Consider the following 16,133-nt stretch of genomic DNA (forward strand, 5'->3'; position numbering starts at 1 on the left):
ATACGAAGATAGAGGACTGCTGCACAAGCGACTTCACTCGCATCCACGAACAAATGAGATTCCACATTTTCGATTGTAGAAGGATCGACACCCTTGAAGAAACAGCGCGGCACTGCTACTTCCTCCAGCCGCTGCATGTACTGACACCAACTAATCCACCTTTCATGTAGTTCTTCTGGAATTGCTTCATCCCAATCCGTACCGGATCTCCAAATCTGCTGCATGAGAATTTTTCCGTGTACGACAAAGTGGGAAATCAATCCCAGCGGATCAAACAAGGACATTACAGTACGCAGAACTTGACGTTTGGTGGGCATCGTCGAACTAGTAACCAGCGTCCTGATCTCTTCGTTGATACTGCTCAAATCGAAGGTGAAAATGTCCTCGGCAGGCTTCCAGACTAGACCCAGTACACGTTCGGACTCTGAAGACTTATCCAGATTCATTGAAACTTCCTGTGGTGCACCGCGTTCGCCAATTCTCTCAAGAACTTCAGTTGAGTTGGAGCAGAAATTGCGAATTTCAAATCCTGCCTGGGAGTGGATGTATTTTACTTCGTTGATCAGTGTCACAGCCTCTTCTTCCGTATCCACACTGTCCAGAAAATCGTCCACGTAGTGGTTGTCTGTCACTGCTTTAGCAGCCCTGGGAGAAGTTTTGGCAAACTGTTTCGCATTTTCATTCTTCACAAACTGCGCCAAGCTGGGAGAACATGTAGCCCCGAAGGTAGCAACGTCCATCACATAGATCTGCGGTGGCGATTCTGGATGTGGTCTGAACAGGAAACGTTGTGACTGTCTGTCTTCATCACGGATGCGGATCTGATGAAACATCTCCTTTATATCGCCAACAATGGCAATATTCCTCTGTCTGAAACGTAGTAGAACTGACATCAGTGCCACTAGAAGGTCTGGACCTTTAAGCAGCATGTCATTGAACGATACTCCTCCAGCTCTGGCCTTGGCATCCCATATCAGTCTCACCTTGGCCGGCTTTTTCGGATTCTGTACAACGCCCAGTGGTAGATACCAGACTCTAGATGGTTCCGTAGACTGCAGCTCCTCAGGTGTAATTCGATGAGCATATCCCTTGGCCTCATAGTCTGCAATCTGCTCTTTCACCTTCTCTTCAAGTATTGGATCCTTACTCAACCGTTTTTTTAAAGCGTTCAGCCGTCTCACTGCCATTGGGTAACTGTCCGGGAAACTGATGTGATCGAACCTCCATAATAGTCCCGTTTCGAAAGCACCGTTCACCCGTCGAGTTGTTGCTTCCAAGATTTCCCGCGCTCGTGTGTCTTCTTTGGGTTCTGGTTTTACTGTAACACTGGATTCCTCAACTGCGAAAAATTGTTTCATCCACTGATGTAGTTCTCTATTTCCAAGTTCGCCGTCCAGATGGAGATTCAGCTGTTCTATGACTGTACTACTACCCGAGCTTTTCCCGAAGATACACCAACCGAGGCGTGTTTTCGTAGCAACTGGCTCGTTGTCTTTTCCCTCTCGAAGACGCAGCGAAGTCAGCAATCGGACATGTTCGATTCCGATGATGATGCCAGGGGCAGCATCCGCATAACTGCGAACTGGCAAACCTTTTAGGTGATGGTAGGAACGCTGCAACTCATCGTAGCACATAGTCTGTCTCGGCAGCCGAAGAGCCTGTACTGTTCGGACGTTGTGGAGTTTAAACTTCTTGCCTTCACCGCTGATGACAATACTGATTCGTTGCGATTCCTTCTCCTCTCTCGATATATTTCCGGTCCAACTTAAACAGAAACCGTCCGTAGGACCGTGAATACCCAGCGCCTTCGCGATGCCGGATTCAAGAAGCGTAGATGAAGACCCGTCATCCAAGAAAGCGTAGGTTTTGACCTGCTGACCGTTACCGTGGATGGTTACTGGTATATACCGGAACAGCAAGTAGGTCATCGAACTGTGAAGATTGTGGTGCACTACAGTTTTTGGATCCACGGTGGATCGTGAAGCTTCAGCCACTTCGGTGTTTCCCAGCGGACCACTTGCAAAAGAGTGCAGAAGTTTATGGTGAAATGTTTTGCACCCATCTACGCCGCATTCCTTCCTAGCACGACAGGGCCATCGACGATGAGGCACAAGACAACTTCGGCACAAGTTCTTCAGCTTCACAGCTTTCCATCTACCGTCAATGTCAAGTGCCTTAAACTGTATACAATCCGCTATCTCGTGACTTGGTTTGTCGCAATACAGACATGTCCTATTCGCTGATTCCTTCAGCTGTTTGCCTACGTTGACTGACGACGACTTTCTTTCCTGTTGGTCCTCTGTATGAACGTACAGCTTCGGTTTCTCCTTTCCAATTTTACTCGGTTTGGAACTAGTTGCGAGGCTATCGATGGGAAGCGTAACATCCGAGGCCATCACTACTATCTCGGACATGAATGCGCTAAATGCCGCCAGGTTGACATAAGCGCATCTACTTTTGTGGTACGACCACTGCATTTTGAGCTGAGGGGGCAATTTCTCAACTAACTCGTGGAGTAAAGAGGGATTCTACAAATGATCAGCTAAATTTGAGATTGTCATGTGATCCACAACATTCTGAACCGCTAGACCAAATGTGATCTGTGATTGCAAATTATCGGACTTTGGAGAAGGAACTGCGCGTAACTTCTGAAGAAGAGAGTGGATCAATACTTCTGGCCGCCCATATAACCTTCGCAATATGTCAATCACGAATGGCACCGACTGTGGCATCAACAACCGACTCTTTACTGCTTCTAGCGCGTTACCTTTCAAGCATCGTTGTAAACGCGCTAAGTTCTCCGAATCACTAAACCCGCAGGCCTCCGTAGAGTTACAGAATGAGCTATAGAATAATGGCCAATCCTGTGGGTCGCCAGAGAAATTTGGGAGTTCTCGGGGCATCACTTGTCTCGCTGCCAGTTGTTCGTTGGATGGTCCCCGTCGTACTGTTGCTGCTCGTTGTTGAGGTTGGCCTACCGAAGGGGTACTGTAATCGGCAGAATTTGGAATCTCGACCTGAGTTGGTGCAACGCTGACTGGGGGTGGCACAGGGTGATTGAAACCTGCCGGAACTCGCCTGCTGTTTACGAACATTGATGCAGCTTGCGTTGGAACTGCCGATGTAGGCCCATACACACCATCGCCACCAGCGCCGACGCTGATAGGGTTACTGTTCATCCACGTTGAACTGCAAGCGGAAGTCAACACAGCACTCACTATGGGAATCGACGAAACAGGATATTGCAAAGGATGCGGGTGTACTCCAGCGAAAGAGGATGCTGAAGGCCCGGGTTGATTCTGACCCAACGGTGGCATTGGTACATAACTGTTACCAGAATCAAACGGGTTGCTTGCCATAGAATTTCCCACCACAATTGTCCCAACCCCAACTGAAGTCGCAACTGTATTATTGCCACACCCTAACGTACCTCTACTGGTGATTGGAACATTATACGATGTAGAGACTGACTCGAAAGGTAGCACGTTAAACGACTGGTGGGGGTAACTGATCGACGGGGGAGCACTTTTATTTTTCAGTGGAGCAGACGTTGGTCGCGTTGAAATGAAGGAGCTTATTCCCACCGGGGAATCGTATTGGGTCAACGATGTACTTACCGGTGGCTCCCGAATTGCTATTTGCTTACGTGAAACAAATTTACCGGTATCCAGCAGTTCAGGAATAACACTTCCACCCGTGGGTCCGGTCCTTCCGAAATCATCCGTAGAATTCGGCGTGGAAGTCGACGTTGGAGTAGGGGCAATTATCACCGGAATATTTCCAGTATTTGCTGTCGCGAGCCCGGGTGTGGTCATGGCTGGTGCTGTTACGGAGATAGATGCCGGAATCGTCGACTGCTGAGCTGCTTCCGGAACTACGGCCGATGGCGAAATGTTGCTGGATTGCGCTACTGTCATTTGTTGTGATGCGCCGACTTCCTGTCCACTAAGCCACGACTGTACCTTCTCACGACTAGCTCGACTGCTCAGTCCCGATCTCCTACTGACTCCATCCTCCGCACCATCTGCTTCTGCGAGAAGTAAAGCATACTTCTGCTTTAGAAAATTCTCCTCCTCTTCGGCGATTTTCTTTCTCGCAGCCACCTGAGCTGCCTCCTCCTCCAGAATCCTCATCCTGATTGCCTTCTGCTCCTCCAGCATTCTCAGACTGAGTTCTATACGGGATGAACGACGACTTGCTGACGAACGACCAACTGACGAATGGCAAACGGAGCCTTCCACCTGCGGGCGACATCGATCGCACTTCCAGGTTCGATTCGGATCTGCGATTGAATCCGTTACTCCCGCACAGCCAAAGTGCATCCATGTCTCGCAAGTGTCACATCCGACGAGGTTATCCACTGTGTCCGGTCGGTCGTATTTGGCACAGTGTTTTCCACTTCTGCTATCCATGATCCGGCGGAAAATCTTTGAAGATTGTTCGGATAGGGAAGGAAAAACGGTCCTGATAGCAGCTAAACGCAGATTCAAAGCTGAAATATATTTAGTCTTGTTATAAACTTTCAATTTTAGCCAGTTCATTGTGTACTTACATTTTCGTTTTCTTCCTTTTAGTTTTTTATCCGAAATTATGTGTCCCTCTGTGTGTGTGTTTGTCCTAGGTACAACAAATTCATCAGATTTAAATTCTACTATTTAACGCGTATAACTTACTTGCATGAAATACTAATTAATCATAAACTAACTGCCGTACTAATTACTGATAACCGTACTAATAATTTTATCTAGAATAAGTTTAGGATTAGATTTTTAACTAGCATGTAAGAAAAATGTATGTTTGCAATTCACCTAGGTTTAAGAACAATTTAAATTATTGGAATGCTTTCTCACAGTATGCCGCTTACGAATAATATCTTAATAGTTCTTTTAATAAATTCACTTAGTATTACAATACAACTTAATTTCACACACGAGAGCAAGTCTTGTTCTTCTCATTCTACACAGTTTATGCTCCATATGACAGTTCGCCACGCTGTCTGCTGCCTGACGTCTATGCTCATACGGCTGTCATCTGGGGTGGTACTGAACCAGCCTCCTGTCACGCGGCCATGTTTTTGAGGTCAGCATCAAAATCCAGGAACGATAATTGACTGTGGCTGAATCATATCAATAACAATTCTAAATTTTATGAAAACTTCCACCCCGTGAAGAAGACGAGCCGGTACTATTACAACTTCATTTTGAAATAAATAATTGAGAAATTAAAGGTCATGTTTTGCCTTTACTAACTGTTTTAAAAGGTGAAAAAAAAATTCTGTTGTGTAAAATGTTTCGCCGTTTTCAATTATTGCTCCTGGATTAATGTTTGTTTACAAACTTTGCGCTGTCATGGGGAACCAACCGCCCGAGCCGCCGCTATTGTGTTCAACGGGGCGGCTGAAAGTGGGAACCAGAGATGTTGGCTCGTTATTTTCCTGTGGGGCAGTATTGCGGTGACAAGAGGCTGTACTGAACTCACTCAGCTGCCGCGCGAATATGCCCAGTGGTTTCGCAACAGTTGTCAAAAATTGTATGGGACCAAAAAAACATGAAATTTTTTTCGACAAAACAAATACGCTATTCCACTAAAACCGGTGATTTTAGGACCCTAAAGGACCAAAAATGTGCTTAGATTTGCGATATCTCTACTCGTTTCCAAGATATTGACAAAAAAACAACTGAAAAACCAGCATTTTTTAACATTTTTTTTAGATTCCGAATGAAACTTATCCTATTTTGTTCAATAACTCAAAAACGAGTAGAGATATCGCAAATCTAAGCACATTTTTAGCCCTTAAGGGTCCTAAAATCACCGGTTTTAGTAGAATAGCGTATTATTTTGTCGAAAAAAAAATTCATGTTTTTTTGGTCCCATACAATTTTTGACAACCTTAGGCCCCTTGAGGGACCACTTAGCCTTGAGATACGGACTTCAAATTTTGACACGATCATTTCTTAGCTAAAACGATCATTTTCCACTAACGAACTTATAATATTTCCATTTTTTGCAAAATAAGGGACGGCCTACTATGCAGGTGGTGCGGTCAGAAAGGGCACAAGGCTTGCAGTCGACGAGCAAAAATGTCTGTTCTGTGCTGACAAAAGCCGCAACAGACATGCGACGGGAGGGCCTAGATGTCCGGCCTTTCAGCAAACGAAACGTACTTAACCACAGTGGAGGTAACATATATTGATTCAAAGATGCCATTTGATAGAAAATTTAATAACCTTTCGAATAAGGGTAAAACAACTGCGATAAGTTTGACCATTTTAAAGCTATAGCCAGTTAAGGCAATAATAATCAAAAAACATGCAAAGTGCAATAACTACGTAACGGTTGAGATTTGACCATAAGCGTAGAACAATTTTTTGTCATCATCTATGGTCACCTATCACCCTATAAAAAGTTTGCACTCACGAACCTAACACCCTGTATTCTACTTCATCGATCTTGTTGCCGTCCTTTTCATGCTCATGCTACATCTGTCAAAATGACCTGAGAGTTGTCAATCATTTTGAGGTTAGGATCGTTGGTGTATTAAAGAACAATGTAGGATTACTAATAGAAAATGCCGAAATCCGGCAAATAAACATATGTGTATAAATAGGGCATTTTTTCTCTTATTAAGCATGTGGCTCCCATTTCCATCCTCATCAAAACAAAGGATTGAAGCGCTGTTTGTTTTATTCATTATTTTTGTATTTTTTGTTAGAAGTAAGCATGAAAACAATAAGATTGTTTTCGAATAGGATGAATTTAGGAGTACATATTAGATTACTAATGGCACTCGGACCCTATTTTAGAGTACTGATAAAAATTTTGGGTCTTTTCTATAATAATCGTGACCTCAATTTGGATTCAAATTTGTGGAAAACTTTTACTCAAAAAAGGTCCCTCATTCTTTATAAGTTTACTGTTGAGGACATATTTTGGTAGGAATCTGCTTGTAGAAGAGCATCTAGTGCGTATTAAAAGAAAAAGGAATTCAACATGAAAAAAAATCGTTGCTGCATGCATGACTAAAATGTTATGTAGTCATTAAACTGGGCACTTCATGATATTATGACACGAAGGAAGTGTTTTCATGACCAGCAAACTCCGTTTATTTTATTTTATTTGACAACATCTTCGGCTGAATGCCGCACAGACTGATCAGCTAGACTTAATTCTATGTTTACACGAAATAAAAAGTCGAAATTGCCATCAGCGTAATAACAAACTCATTTACGTTCTCATAAATTAAATATCATGACGCTGGGTGCATGGAAATGAAGCTGAGTCAGAGAAACATGGTACTATGTCAGGCCCGCAAAAAGCAAAGGCGTTAAGAGCACCTGCTTCTATACGGTGCGCTTCTATACCCCGTTTGGCAGCCTTCCATCATTGCAGCAAACTTTACCGGTCACTGCTGGATGCGCTCGCAAAATAGTAGCGCTATGGGTGGGTGACCAAATATAGTAGCGGGACAGTTGCGCTGCTAAAAATTCTATGGGAATATGACAGCCCTCCCGATACGAATCAGGGTGACTAATTTGATTGCTACCGGTGTGGAAAAGGGTGGTTAAGTCAAAATGGTAGCGCTGCGTGGGTTGCTCGAATAGTAGCCGCCGTTAATGTTGCTCTAAGAGAGAGCTTTTACATCATTTCGACAAATGGTGGCGAGATGGCTACTCGATGGTAAAGGGAGGGGTTTAACCCTCAAATCTCCATCCTTGGGCATGGGCTTATGCATAGACGTATGGTATGTTATAAAACCATGACTAAACTTTTAAAAATCAATCAAATTTTCCAATATTGTTTGATTACACACATATTGGGGCCCTGAACTGAATGAACATTGGAAGAAATCTGCAAATTCATTAATTAGTTCCGTTGTCAAATCGTAACATACACAAACACTATTCCATTTTTATATGTCGTAGTTTTTATAAACTTGGGACATGATTCCTGTGTGCATGCGTCACGATATCATAACCCAATCAATAATTCTTCATTTTTTAGAATTGGAATCATAAATGAGAACTAGAATCATGATTTATGCATACGATTTGACTATATGGGGTCTTGATTGCAGTATCATGCGTAGTCATGATATTATCATCAAATTTGTTATTTAAATAAAAGAAAACGTATTCAATAATTATTTATCTAAAAACCTGGGATTGTACGAGCGAAATTTATACTAAATAAAGAGATATTTGTGACACAAATTTTCAGCTATTTCTGGACTTCTTGAAAATTTCTTGACAAATCCTTCGATAACTTCCGGCAATAGAAAACACTAGAACTCCAATGGCGGTGTAGCCACTTTTTTATTTTATTGATATCCTAAGCCAGAAGTTTTCAGACCTTTTGCCTCGCGGTGCATCTATTGAATAGGAAGTGGATCGTAGCACACAGTTTTTTGTCACGATTTTTTTTTTGTTCTCAGGCAAAATTTCAATTTGTTTGATGAACTAAGTGAAATTAAATAGAAAATGTCGATCAGGTTTTAAATATCCAATTTCATTCAGCTGAGGATGCAACGCAAGGAGCTTACTTTTTTGCTTTTGTGTTGGCATTAATGTTTTCCAAACAATCATAAAGAAAATCTGCTCAATTAGAAAATTTACTCAATTATTGTGCTTGAGTGATCCTATGTGTAAAACTGTAAAATATTTCAAATACAAGGCTGTTACAAAAGGGTCGATTTAGAAACCGCAAAATCCGCGCCAAGACATTTGAAATCCGCGCCGAGGTCGTCAAATCCACGCCAGTACAAAAACATATGGTTTTGATGACTGAAGCTCATAAAAAGCCAGACTTTTTATGTACTCCAGATGAAGAGCATTTCTAATGTAAAATAAATCTTTAACTATTATTAATCTATGACTATAGATGACAACTTATACATCAAACAAGAATTAAAAAAATTTTGCAAACAGGCTAGCCTAAAAAAGAATAGAAATAAAAAGTTCTTTGATTTTTTTATCAATCAGTGTATCTGCAATTTAACGAGAATAGGTTTTCCTGATCTCTAGGATTTCGAAAAGGAAGCATTCTTGGCGAATGTTTTGAAACAATTTATAACAAACCTGGAATAAAATCTAGTAAATACCAAAAGATCGTTCGAGAGAATCGGAAGAAAATTATCAGAAACTTCTTAAGTTTTTCATGGATTATTTTCTACAGGAACTTATTATTTTATAGAGAAACAAACAGAGTAATACTAGTGGAATTCATTAATTATATCACCAAGAAACTTTACTTCTAAGAGATATATTTATAAAAAGGAAGCACTTCAAAAACAACTGTCTGGAAATTCAGTGAAGATTTTAACAAGTTAGGATTCCGAAAACTTCAACGATTTCTACAAGTATTCTGCAAAAAAAAATCCTCAAAAAAATTCTGCCAAGAACCCTTTAATAATCGTTCCCGCAACTCTCCTCAAAACGAGTGTTCCGACTGGAAATCAAAGAGAAATTTTACAACAGAAGTTTACGTATTTTTTGGATAATTCTACCAGAATTTTAGCAAAAAAAATATATTTTACATATATTCCACAAATAACTGATTCAAAAATTCCGTGAACTCCGTTAAATTCATCCATAATGAATGAAAAAAGTCCTGCATATTAAAAAAATCACTAGAGTTTTTCCAAGCTTTTATACGTGGAATTTTCTAAGAATGCAATCATAAAAGTCTTCAGGACGTCTAACCTGTATTTTTTTTTTCAGGAATATCTGAATTTTAACGACATACTGTGTCAGAAAACCAATTAGATTGATTTGTCACGACACATATAGTCTACAAAACCAATTATTTGTTCATGAGATTCTATTAAATGTGACTACAAAATTCAACCAAATGTTTCTCCAAAATTTCCGGTAGGCGTCTTTTTACAATTTCCATGAAAAACAGCTTTCAATATCACCAAGAAAGCCCAGATCCATAACTCTAAATTGAAAATGTTCATTACTTTTTACTGATTGTGTTGAGCCTCATGTCCAAATATTTAATGTAAGTACATTTGAAAACGATTTCCGCAAAATCCGCGCCGAAATTAGCAAAAACGCGCGAAACGCAAAAACCGCAGAAAACGCAAAATCCGCGCCACGTGTAACAGCCCTGCAAATACCAGTTTTTACTATAGGATATATATGGGGCGTTCTGATGGAAGGTTTAAGTGGATTCGGAAAACTTTAACTTGTCATGATGCTACCGTGATGCCGATGTTGGAGATTAGGATTAACGTGTAGCCGTGGCAATACCTTTCGGATTTTCATTATCGTTTTCGACCGTTTTAACAACTTGTCCGTAGAGATTGCTTGTTTTACTTATATTTTTCTTATAATATGATATATCCAGTTAGCCTAGTGGTTAGGTTAAGACTATGGATCGCCAATCCGGAGACGGCGGGTTCGATTCCTGTTCCAGTCGGGAAAATTTTTTCGACTCCCTGGACATAGTGTATCATTGTCCTTGCCTCACAATATACACATTCATGCAATGGTAAGAATGCTACACACTTAATTCAGATTGCCGGGATATCAGCATTTTTTCAAACTTTTGCCGAGATTCGCACAGCCGAGCAATCAGCAAACAACTATTTTGCCGGGATCTCAGCAATTTTGACAGTTCATTGCTGATAGTCGGCAATCGTTTTGCTGAGAGTCAGCTAACAAACGTCACTTTTTGCTGAGATACTAGTTAAAGATTTTGCTGAGCGGACGGCTGTGCGCGATTTTGCCGAGCCCGCAAATCTGTTTTGAGTGTGTATTCAATTGATAACTGTGGAAATGAACATTAAATTGAAGCAAGGCAAGCCAAGTTCCAGTGGGAACGTAGAGCCATAAAGAAGAAGAGAAAGAAGAATATGATATATTTTATTCTGTACTACTATCAGAGAAGAGATCATCATTTTTTTTTTCTCGTTACAGAGAGCGAATAATGGCGCTTAAGCCTAGGCTTTCGAGCCTGGACATAAGGGGTGAATTCCTAGGACCATCCCAGGAAGGAGCGCTTCAACGAAGTGACATTAACTTTCTTAGCAACGTCACTCCCAACGTATTTCTTCTTCTTTTTCTTTATGGCTCTACGTCCCCAATCCCTAGTAGCACATATGTTTTAAAAAAGTCAATATAACTCCTATACGACCAAATTTGGTCATATAAAAGTCACAAAAACTGATATACAACAAGTGTGCTATTGGGGATGGGACTTGACCTGCCTCGGTTCAACTTAGTGTTCTTTGAGCACTTCCGCAGTTGTTAATTGAAGGGCTTTCTTTGCCTGCCATTGCATGAATTTGTATATTGTGAGGCAAGAACAATGATACACTATGCCCAGGGAATCGAGAGAATTTTCCCGAACGGAACGGGAATCGAACCCGCCGTCTCCGGATTGGCGATCCATAGCATTAACCACTAGGCTAACTGGAGACCCTCCCAACGTATTTACCTCGCATTTATACTGAATACTATACGTAACGGCTGACGAGATGTCGCTGTTCCACGCTATATTTCAAATGTATTCAGTAGGCTTGGCCTGTAGTCCTGTTGAATGAAGTCGGTTGAACATTGTTGAAGTTGCTGCATTTTGTTCTTATTCATTCGTTGACGAGAGCAAGAAGTTGCTGCAACAATGTTAAACCTACTTCATTGAGCAGGACTATTGTAATACATCTTCGATGCACTGCAATGATTGATATGTAATTACAATAAAAATGACGAAGTAGTCGATTTTGTAAGTTTTCAGATTTATTCCCAAGAGATGATTGTGTATGTTTGTACAAGACTAGACTAGACCAACATTAGATAGACATTTCATCAAGGCATCTAATTAATTTATACAAATATTTATTCTTGGTTCATTGTTTCTAGAACTCTGAAACACATAAGTGACAGGGTTATTGAAAGATTCAATTTAGGGGACCTTGAAAAGGTTATCCGTGAAAGATTTATTTTGCTGAAATTTAGAAGAGTTTAGAACGATTGGATTTTTGAAGCTAGAGTCACTCCACAAATGGTTTCAGGACATCTGGTAGAAATTACCACAGATTTATTAAATTCTTCGGGATATTTTATGAACTGCTACACAACAGATCTCATTGCTTCACATGTCATTCACCGGTTTTGAAGAAACAACATACGACTAGCGGTCACACTGCACGGTGTGTTGTGTAGAACAACTTTATTATAAAAAAAATAAGTAAGTCTGAAATTTTGCCCAATGATACTTTGGGCCATTCCCTTCAATTTGCTGGGTCGGAGGAAAACATCCATCGGGGGGTCTAGAACAAAAATTTTTTTTGAAGGTTTTTCATGCAAAAACTATTAAAAGCGCATATTGTAAACTATTGCATCTACTACAGATAGTCACAACTTTTTTGTCTTTGAAGATAGGACCATAAAATTTTTAGGCGTTTTGAAGTTGTATGCGTATATGACTGTGTGAAAATTTCATTGAACTATGTTGAATGGTTTTCAAATAATAGCAAAACTATCAAACGCATTCTAAAATACTAAGCTTAGTAGCAAAAGTTTAATATAATATCTATATTTTTTATGTAATAATACATGAAACATATTTAATTCTAAGTACCTTAAGTCTTTATGATGGCGGTAATGTGAAAACTTGTTTTTCAAATGATGAACAGGTACATAGTCAAATACATAGAAGTTAAACACACACACTGCCATTATGTAGCTTTTCACTAAAGTATTATATATTTATTTCAAGAACGTGGTTTTCCGTATACAAGTTCATTTTTTCCATTTTTTTAATGATTAAGGTCTTATCTAAGTATCAAATTGCAGGCGAAAGGCTTTAGGGGAGCGTGTCGCAATAATTTAGATAACAAAAAAAAAAACTGTTTGTTATTTTTTCGTTTATAAAGTTTTACGTTGAAAATATTTTACTAGTAAACGACGCCCTAACAATGATCAATCACTCTTCCTCATGCTTGGAGGTTTTTAATTACACAGAAAATATTTTTTGAGACATCATATGCAAATCGATAAGACTATTTAAATCATCGTTATCAAATTGTTTTTCCTAGGCTTTATGCTGAACAGCCTAATTTTCATACTTAATGTAGTAACATAGTCAATAAGTACTCCGTTCTTTCAACTATTCTTTCAGTACTTATTATCAGTTATTTGTTAATAAATGGTGGCATAAGCAAAAAGCATCATATTGCTATTAAATTCAAAGGCAAACTTAAATTTAGGTCCAACAACTATGTCAAATATCGTGGAATAATCCGAAAACTATGTTTAGTACCGTAGAGTTGCCCTTGATCGAATATTGCCCTACTGAATTCTGTTTTGAATTCAGTTCTCGTTATTGTGTCCTTCAAGACAGTGGTTTAATGTAGACTCATACCCACAACTTCAATGTTATTATGAGTTCTTTAACAGAGTGAACTTGTTTTTATTCTTTGACTAAGGTGAAATGCTATTCAATTTTGACCTTGTAAACATTAATTCCAAAATAATTTAATTTCTGTACTCGAAACAGAGATGTTTCCCAATCCTCGAGTGCTTTTCTTGGCTTACCAAATAACATTCTAATATTTTTTTTAGGGAAGGCCGACCTACTCAGCAATCATGATAATTGTGTTTATTATAGGATTCGTAATAGAGGCATACTTGTACTTGTGAACATGTATACGCAAAACCACGTTCTTGAAATAAATATATAATACTTTAGTGAAAAGCTACATAATGGCAGTGTATGTGTGTTCTCCTTTCATGTATTTGACTATGTACCTGTTCATCATTTGAAAAATAAGTTTTCACAGTACCGCCATCATAATGGCTCAAGGTGCTTAGAATTAAATATTTTTCATGTATTATTATATAAAAAATATAGATATTTTGTTGGAATTTTGCTACTAAGCTTAGTATTTTGGAATGCGTTTGATAGATTTGCTATTATTTGAAAACCATTCAACATAGTTCAATGAAATTTTCACACAGTCATCTATGCATACAACGAAACGCCTGAAAATTTTATGGTCCTATCTTCAAAGACAAAAAAGTTGTGACTATCTGTAGGAGATGCAATAATTTACAATATGCGCTTTTAATAGTTTTTGCATGAAAAACCTTCAAAAAAAAATTTTGTTCTAGACCCCCCGATGGATGTTTTCCTCCGACCCAGCAAATTGAAGGGAATGGCCCAAAGTATCATTGGGCAAAATTTCAGACTTACTTATTTTTTTGTTTTAAAGTTGCTCTATAAACACACCGTGTGATCTACGGAAATTTTTGGAATATTAAGAACAACCACCTTCTCGCATAGCTGCGGAAATGGCAAGAGAAATCGACTAGGATTTGGAATTGTCACAAGACGACGACGAGTCAGATATTCTACAGTTGTGGCACAATTTTTGTGACGTCCGGTCAATTTGTATGCATCGCAGATGATATTCATGCACAGCTGATGATACACATTGCAGTTGTTTTTTTGATCAGAACAGACACAATTAATCTGAAAATATCCGAAAGGACTTCATGGTTATGGTTCTCAAGCAAAGCTAAGCCAATGTTGATGCCGGCCACGTCCTAACGGTCTCAGGGAATAATATACGTTGCTACTATATGTAGATCGTTTAAAGAGGGTACATTGTAAACATGTCGAACAAGAACTATTTAATTACAAGGATTAATTTTATTTAAAAAAAGTCGGCCAATGCAACCAACCAAAGCATCGTTGATTAAACGACAATGCTGCAATTTAACACATGGTGTGGCGTGCATTTGTCTACCACTCATCGCCATCATTACATGTTCCCACCTGTTCACTCAGGCGACCACAAAAACTAGTTCAACGTCACCGTTTTGGCTGCTTTTTTCTGCCTCGAACCGGCAGAATCACGTTATAAGACGAATTCAAAAAGGTGAATGACCAGATTCTCATGCATATATTACCAAAAACAAAAAACTCGACTGAGACGACGACAACGTGTGACTCATTGGTGCATAGGGATTATAGGCTAACGGCCAACTATAAAAACCGGACGCTCAGATGACGCAACACAAGTGTGTGAGCGCCCGCCCGCCAAAAACTGATCTCAGAGGGATTTCCTTCCCGATCGCTGATAAAAAAAGGCGTTGGCTAATCGCCCCATTCCCTGCCCAAATACACCTTTAATTCGGGCTACTTACCAGCAGTATTACATCGCAAAACAGCCGATGGCGACGCATGGTGCTTAAGCTTTGCAGGAAGTTGGACTTCATGCTTTCGTCGGTAAACCGGAGATAGCCGCAGCTCTCCATGGCATCATCTGAAAATAATCGGAACAAAGCAGATACGGGCGGGGATTAGTAGTTTGTCAGTAGATACATAGCTGTAGACTAGAACTTTTTGGCGGTAGGTTGCTAAAAATAATCGCACGCACATGTGAGCGGCACGGCCGGCGCGGTGTTCTGCCTGCAAATCGTGAGAATCGCGGTTCTCCGTTAGTTATCTATGATATAGAGAAACCGACCGACAAGCTGCATTATCTCAATGCGGAAGTTGTCGAATAAACAGACCGAAAGGCATGTGGCTGGGAACTTTCTAAAACCGGTTCGCAGCGAGGAAAAATGGAGCAAACTGGGGAAACAGGTTGCTGCACTAGCAATAGCACTAGCACTATGTTGTGCCACAGGATAGTGGCTCACGATTGATTTCGGTGGTTAACCATACCGCCCAAGGTTAACCTAAACGGACAGATTTGTACTTCAGGAAGTGCGCTTGGCGAACCATCCAGATTAAATAAAAAACGGAATCCTTGTAATCAAAATAGGATCAAGAAAAAATAACAAATTATCAAAGCAACATGCCAAATCAACGCGCAATATCCAGCTGGTGGATGTTATAATGGAACTGTTTGATCGATAACATGGTTGGGTTGGATTATTAAATCGACTGCCACGAGAGCGAGCGTGACAGTGAGCGGTCCTGAAAGTTCTATGCATCCTAGGGCCAGGCACAAATGGGATTGACGTCATGGTCCAGAGAACGTCACTAATGTTTGCAAAATTGTTGTTTTGAACCAAACTACGCTTCTATAAAAAAGGCAACACGTGTCCGATTATGGGACTCCCTTCTTCTTCTTCTTCTTCTTCTTCTTCTTCTTCTTCTTCTTCTCTTCTTTATGGCTG

The 16,133-nt window shown here is 40.1% G+C and overlaps 1 protein-coding gene across 2 annotated transcripts in view; it reads right to left on the reverse strand.

Moving 5' to 3' along the window:
- LOC109422614 (influenza virus NS1A-binding protein) overlaps positions 1 to 16,133 on the reverse strand; it is a 106,311-nt gene that overhangs the window by 15,807 nt on the left and 74,371 nt on the right. For both annotated transcript variants that reach the window (XM_062860383.1, XM_019697427.3), the window contains exon 2: positions 15,153 to 15,271. In XM_062860383.1, coding sequence (XP_062716367.1) covers positions 15,153 to 15,271 — 119 coding nt within the window. The remainder of the gene's footprint in view (positions 1 to 15,152; positions 15,272 to 16,133) is intronic.

The sequence above is a fragment of the Aedes albopictus genome, chromosome 3, assembly GCF_035046485.1.
Source record: "Aedes albopictus strain Foshan chromosome 3, AalbF5, whole genome shotgun sequence".
Classification (NCBI taxonomy): Eukaryota; Metazoa; Arthropoda; class Insecta; order Diptera; family Culicidae; genus Aedes; species Aedes albopictus.